The 6,917-nt window shown below is 46.0% G+C and overlaps 2 protein-coding genes across 2 annotated transcripts in view; both read left to right on the plus strand.

The window, feature by feature from the left end:
- The window catches only part of NOD1 (nucleotide binding oligomerization domain containing 1), a 34,017-nt gene that overhangs the window by 20,656 nt on the left and 6,444 nt on the right, over positions 1 to 6,917 (plus strand). The window contains exons 10-11 of the mRNA XM_008067597.2: positions 1,962 to 2,045; positions 5,414 to 5,497. Of these exons, the coding sequence (XP_008065788.1) occupies positions 1,962 to 2,045; positions 5,414 to 5,497 (168 nt within the window). The remainder of the gene's footprint in view (positions 1 to 1,961; positions 2,046 to 5,413; positions 5,498 to 6,917) is intronic.
- Positions 6,364 to 6,917, plus strand: part of LOC103270047 (zona pellucida-binding protein 2-like) — a 1,989-nt gene continuing 1,435 nt past the window's right edge. The window contains 1 exon segment of the mRNA XM_008067585.1: positions 6,364 to 6,683. Within this exon segment, the coding sequence (XP_008065776.2) occupies positions 6,364 to 6,683 (320 nt within the window).

The following is a 6,917-nucleotide window of genomic DNA, read 5'->3' on the forward strand; positions in this document are numbered from 1 at the left end:
CGGAAGAGGTGCCCCTCAACTGGAAAGGCTCTCGTCTTTCGAAGCCAGCTTGAGAATTTCTTCCTAGAGAAGAAAATAGCCATTCCCAGAAGTACAGGCGGGTACGGGAGGAGCAGTGGGTCCCAGGAGCACAGGGCTGAGGCCTTAGCCTTTTCTGTCACCCCAGGCCCCAGGAGAACCAGAAGGCCAGCTCCACAGGCTGTCGGGTGTCCTCAGAACATCCTCAGGTGTGCTTGGCAGAGGCCTGCTTTCATGCACCAGGCTCATGGTTTGCTCCCTTCCCCGTCAGCTGCCTCCTCCTCCCACGCAGCCTCCTCCCTTCCCAGTCCTCCATGTCAGGATTTGACCTTCTTGTTCCACCCAGTTCACCTGTCACCTGTCACTTAACATTGGAAGCCCACAGTCCTCACTCTTTCTCTGCACTCCAGAGCACTTATTAAGTGTGTGTTGTCTCCCGAGGGTGTTTTTTGTTCATGTTCTTTTTTGCGGGTCATTTAATCTCTCATTTTTCTTGATTTGTTTTTTATTTACTTGCCTTTGTCATGAATTCCTTCTTTGTCATGAACTTAGACCTCATTCGATTTTGCTAAATTAGTGACTGAAGAGAGTGAAATGTTGTTTATTCTTTGATGACACTAGACCTGCTGGCTTGAGTGCATTTTTCATTTTTTCCTCTTAAAGACATCTTTAACATTTTGAAAAGTAATCTGTGCTTTTTGGGAAAAAAAGTAAGACACCGAAGTCTAAAAAGCAGGAAGTGAAAGTACCTCCTTCGTGTTTTCTAAAAGAACCTTTTCCTTCTAGCCTTTTATTCTGCGGGTATTCAAATATATGCAAAATAGAATAGCATTTAGCAAATAATTTTTAAAAATATATCTCAGCCACGTATTGTATGTGTCTTACGTGTTCCTTTATGTCAGGGTTGCTCAGTCTTGACACCGTTGACATTTGGGACCAAGTGATTCTTGGCTGTTAGGGACCCTCCTATGGTAGGATGTGTAGCAGCATCCTTGGCCTGTATCCCCCTCCCCGATGACTGCGACACTTAAAGATGGCTCCAGTCATGGCCAGGTGTCCCATGGAGAGTGGAGTCACCCCAGTTGGGAACCATGCTTTACGTGCATAGTAACGTCAGTACCCAGGACTGCTTGAGTGCCGACTGACTGTGCCATGCATTACGCTGGGCCTTTTACATTCATTAACCAGTTTCACAACCACCCTGTAAGATCTATACTATGACTGTTCACATTCAGTGATGAGAAAACTCGGACCTAGGGAAGTGAAACTCTTTGCCCAAGCTCACTCTGCTATTGAGAGACACAGACCCGGCAAGGCTGACTCTAGGGCACTCTTCCAGGCTGCATCTTCTCCTTTTATCTTGGGCCTCGGACTACTCTCCGTGGGCTGCACAATGGCCCACCGAGTGTGTGATCACAATTTGTTGTATCAGTTGTTTCCATTGGTGGATACTTAAACTTGTTCACATTTTGCGTCATGACAGACAATACCACAGTGTACACTGCGGTGTCGTGAGTAAATCCTTGTGTGTATATCTTTACAAACTGTAGGGCAAATTTTTAGAAATCTAATTGTCATGAAGTGAAACACATTTCAAATTTGGATAGCTACAACCCAATTGTCCTTCAAGGAATGAATTTTTAAAATGTTCTTTCTGTTCCATTCTTCTTACTAATGATTCTTTCATCCACTGGACAAGAGGATCCAACTCTGTTTACACCAAGGAGTTTTGGTGCTTTACCCAGAACACCTTGGGTACTGGGCTTGCTCTAGAAACAAGCCCGTTGACCTTCTGCTGCGGGGTTGAGAGCTGGGCTTGACCTGGCTGCCAGCTGGGTTCTCGGCAGGTGAGCAGCGCCCCAGGCCAGGATCTGTGCCTGCCAGTCCTTCAACGGTGGCTGCCAAGTAGGTTCTCCTGAGTAAACACTTCCTTTTTTTCCTAGGCTGACCAAAAATGAACTCAATGATGAAGTGGCTGAGAGTATGGCAGAAATGTTGAAAGTCAACCAGACGCTGCAGCATTTATGGTAACTCAGAACTCTTTCCAATTTCAGACTGCTATTTTTCAAAAATATGTTTTGAGATAAAACTTACACACTATAAAATTCACCATTTTACAGTGTACAATTTGGAGGTGTTTAGTATAGTCCCAAGATTGTGCAACCATCACCATCTAACTCTAGAACATTTTTACAGCCCCTCCCTGCCAAAACTGCAGCCACTCCCCTTCCTCCCCTCCCCCAGTTTCAGAAACCACTAATCTGCTTTCATCTCTATAGGTTTGCCTACTCTGGGCACTTCACATAAATGGAATCATACAATATGTGACCTTTGGTCACTGTGTTCTTTCACTAGCAATTTTCAAGTGCATTTACACTGTAGCCTGTATCAGTACTTCACTGATGGATAACAGGAGAACCCATTGTATAGAGAGTTCACATTTGTTTTTTCCACCAGTTGAGACATTTGGGTCGCTTCTGCATTTTAACTGTTATGGATAATGCTATTGTGAACATTCACACACATGTTTTCATGTGAATGCATTTTCTTATTTCTGTTGGGCATATACTTAGGAACTGAATTGCTGGGTCATATGGCAACTCTCTGGTTAACTTTCTGAGGATCACCAAGCTGCTTTCTAAAGTGGCTGCACTGTTTTACAGTCTCACCAGCAGTGTAAGTTCCAATTTCCTCACATCCTCACTAAACATTTGCTATTATCTGTCTTTTTTAATTTAACCACACTAGCAGGTGTGAAGTAATTTCATATTGTGATATTATAATCCTCCCGAGTTGGGAGGATTGCTTGAGCCTAGGCATTCAAGATCAGCCTGGGCAATGTAGCGAAACCTTGTCTCTACAAAAATTTTTTTAAAAAATTAGATGAGTGTGATGGTGCACACCTGTAGTCCCAGCTACTCGGGAGGCTGAGGTGGAAGGACAGCCTGAGCCTAGGAGGTTGAGACTACAGTGAATTGTGATCATGCCATTGCACTTCAGTCTGGGTGACAGAGCTCAAAAAAAAAAAAGAAAGAAAAAGAAAAAAAAATGATTGCCTAATCCAAGATCATAAAGATTTACACCCTAAGTTTTCTGCTAAGTTTTCTAGTTGTGCCCTCACATTTAGTTCTGCCATTTATTTTGAGTTACTTTTTGTTCACAGCGTAGAGTAGGGACTCTGACTTCGTTCTTTGGCATGTGGCTCTCCAGCTGTCCCAGCGCCATGTGTTGAAAAGACTCTCTTTCCCTATTGAATGGCCTTGACACCCTTGCCAAAAATCAATTGACCATAAAGGTATGGGTTTATTTCTGGATTCTCTCTTCCAGTCCATTGATTTATATGTCTATCTGTATGCCAGGACCATTGTGTAGCTTTGTAGTAAGTTCTGAAATCAGGAAGAGGGAGTCCTCCAACTTTGTTCCTCTTTCTCAAGATCGTTTTGACCCTTTGGGGTCCCTTGCATTTCCTGTGAATTCAGGATCACCTTGTCAAGTTGTGCAAAAACAACCAGACTGTGCTATTTTTACCTGTTTTTTTTTTTTTCCCTCCATGCTTTCTAGTCTGAAGACTTTACTTATCCCTTCCTTGGGTACCAGGCCAGCCCCTCCAGGGACAGCATAGTAGGATAGGGCTAGAAAGAGTCTTGGCTGCTTGGTGCATGCATAGCCCATGGTGGACAGGGGTGCCTGGACACTGCCAGGCTTTTAGGCATGCTTCTCTTTCCTGGCCCCTTACCAGATCTTGGCTGGGGTAGCCTGCCCTGCCCCTGGCAAGGTGTTTAGGTGGTGGTGGCAGAGGCAGCCACTGTGAGGGTGGTGATAGGAAAACAACAGAGTTTAACTGAATGCAGAACTCTGTGCCCACTTCCAGGTTCTGTTTTGTTCCTTATGAAAAAATGTCCAGTCACAGCTGTGGTTGTGCTCACTGGAAGGTCATCACTTCTGCCCCTGAGCCCAGGAGTCCTAGTCCTTGTGGCTGCCACCCAGCTGCCAGAGGTCCTGTGTGCTCGGGTGGTAGTTGGTAACCAGAGCTCCCATCCTCTGGGCACTGAGCCTAATAAACAAGTTGAAACACCAAGCTCCCCTTGTGGGGGACACTCTTGTAGTTATTCTCATTTTACAGATGGGGCAACCAAGGCACAGGTGGATATGTTTATGTCTTCAGTGGTTCTGCTGCTGAAAGGTGGGGGTTGGGGGGATGGTGAGAGGAGCCTGTCACTGCTCCATGATGGCACTGCGTGATACTGCCTCTCGAAGGGCAGGCCTCTCCCACTAAATTTCCACAGCCTCGTCAGTCACCACAGCGCAGGCCCTCATCTTCCTGGTAGGCCTGACTTCTTGAGTCAGTGCCCAGGATTTCTAAGGGGTAGATTTGGCAGCAGCCTGTTCGACAGTCAGCCGGGCGTGGGGTGTGAGCCTGTGCTGACGTGCAGACACGCTGCTGCCTCTGCTGCATTGATGTCTTGATCGGGTTCGATGTGTCGCCACCAGGGCAGCGTCTTGGGAGTGGCATCCCGGCCACATCTGAATCCTTTGTTTCATTTGGATCCTGGCTACCTGAGAGACCCACAAGAACTGTTGCTCCTCTCTCCCTCTCACCTGTTGGAGAGGACATGGTGCCATCTTTGGAGCCTTTGACGCCTCCAGAGAAGAGAATGACCAGTTGGCAGCTACTTCGCTTTAAAAACTGCCTTGCCTTTCCTCAGCCACCTGGAGGGAGATGTCAGGCTGCCTGTTCCCGTGATGATGTGTTTCTTAGAATCTGCTTTTTAGACTGATGGATTCCAGACTTTAAAGAAAATTTTTGTTTTGAGTCAGGGTCTTACTCTGTCACCCAGGCCAGAGTGCAGTAGCACACTCATGGCCACACAGTCGCGACCTGCTGGGCTCAGGCCATCCTTCCATCTCAGCTAAGTAGCTGGAGCTACAGGAGTGCACCACCACGCCAACTAATTTTTTTAATTTACTGTAGAGAAAAGGTTTCGCCAAGTTCCTCAGGCTGGTCTTGAATCCCTGGGCACAGGCAATCCTCTGCCTCAGCCTTCCAAAGTGCTGGGATTACAAGTATGAGCCACCACACCAGCCTCTAGATATTTTTGATTGAGCACCTCTGCAATGAAAAATGTCAACACACACATCCATTCATGTATTACACCATCTACATGTGAATACACAGATATATTATGCTCACTGTAAAAATAAACATTACACAATTTTAAAGCTATCCTCCATTCTAGTAGATTTGTTCTAGATCTTTCAGCCAGATGAAAAGTCACATGGACTCAGTTTTTCCTCTGACCACCTTACTCTATCCCACCAAACCCTTACAGCTCCATGATGAAGGGGGCAGATTTGATCCGGTGTACATGTGACACAAGGTATCTTCTTCTTTCAGGCTTATCCAGAATCAAATCACAGCCAAGGGGGTTGCCCAGCTGGCAGATGCATTGCAGAAGAACACCGGCATAACGGAGGTTTGGTAAGACCCTTCCCTACCACCACCACTTGTCACCATATTAACAACAATGCTTATTTACTCAGCACCACTGACTCTGTGCCGGGCACAGTGCAGGGTGCCTTCCATTTACTCTTCCAACAGCCTAGTCAAGAAGTGATATTATCTCCATTTTACAGATGTAGACACTGAAGCGCAGACTACTGAAGTCAGACTTGCCCAAGGTCACCACGGGAGGAGAGGCTAGAATTCAGCTCAGACCTCCTGACAGTAGTCTGTGCTCTCCTGCCTGGGACTCCACCCTGGTCTACCTTCATGGGGTAGCATGGAGGGAAATTGCCTCTGGAAGCATTTCTTAACTAAAAATCAGTCACCTGGGACTCCCAAGACTGAGACGAGTCTGGAGCTTGTTCTTCCCCTTTCTGGGCTTCCTGAGACACTTCCAAGTGGATTTGGACTGACTGACGCTCTTTCTCTCCTTTTTTCTGCTTTGAGAGCTTCCTTATTCTAGTGGACGAAAGTCATTTCATATACTTGACTACAACATGGCGCCTCTTCCACTTCTTTCTTGCCTCCTACAAGGCACACGCACCCCAACTTAGCAGCCCCCTTAGTCATTTAATTGCCTGGGTGAGAGAGGACTGGGTTGAAACTGGGAATGGGCCCTGTAGAGTTTTCTGATGGAAAAAAGTCACCACATGTGTACACCTGCTTTATGCTGGGCACTGTGTTAGGGGCTGGGCATGTGGCAGTTAATGTGACAGAAGGGGCCCAGACTGCTTTAAAATGCTCTGCTGCGTGCAGGCGCGTTGGGGAGGCGTTGGGCCCAGGCTGACGTAGAAAGGCGCCCATCCCTCAATGCCCCCCGCTACACCGGCCCCTGAGCCGTGATGCGAGCGTGGGTCCTCCTCTCCGCGGTGCTCTGGTACCTCACAAGAGTTGGATGGCCTCGTTTTTCTATATTCGAAGAGGATGGCTCTGCTTATGGCAAGCCAGCCTACCCAGTGAAAATATATATAAGATTACATCAAAATAGCCCAGTCCTTAACTGTATGGATTTAAAACTTGCTAAAAAAGAAATGGTTGATCCCACCTACTTATGGATTGGGCCTAATGAAAAGATGTTAACAGGAAATAATCGAATAAGTATAACTAAAACCGGAAAGCTGATGGTAAAAGATTTTCTGGAGCCTTTGTCTGGACTTTACACATGTTTTCTTTTCTCTTTTGTTAAAAAAGGTTTATTTATTTATTTTTTAATTATTATTTTTTATTTCTGTTATCAATATTTTTTATTATGATATTGTGGGGTACAGTTAAGGGTTAGGTATACAAATATGCTTCATTCAGGCACTCTTATTGATAAGAAGTGTCTCCCCATCCCCAGAGAGATATTTACTACCATTAATCCCATCTCCCTTCCCCTCCCCCCCATAGTTTTCCA

Source organism: Carlito syrichta, unplaced genomic scaffold, assembly GCF_000164805.1.
Source record: "Carlito syrichta isolate Samal-C Ts95f unplaced genomic scaffold, Tarsius_syrichta-2.0.1 Scaffold107564, whole genome shotgun sequence".
NCBI classification, from domain to species: Eukaryota; Metazoa; Chordata; class Mammalia; order Primates; family Tarsiidae; genus Carlito; species Carlito syrichta.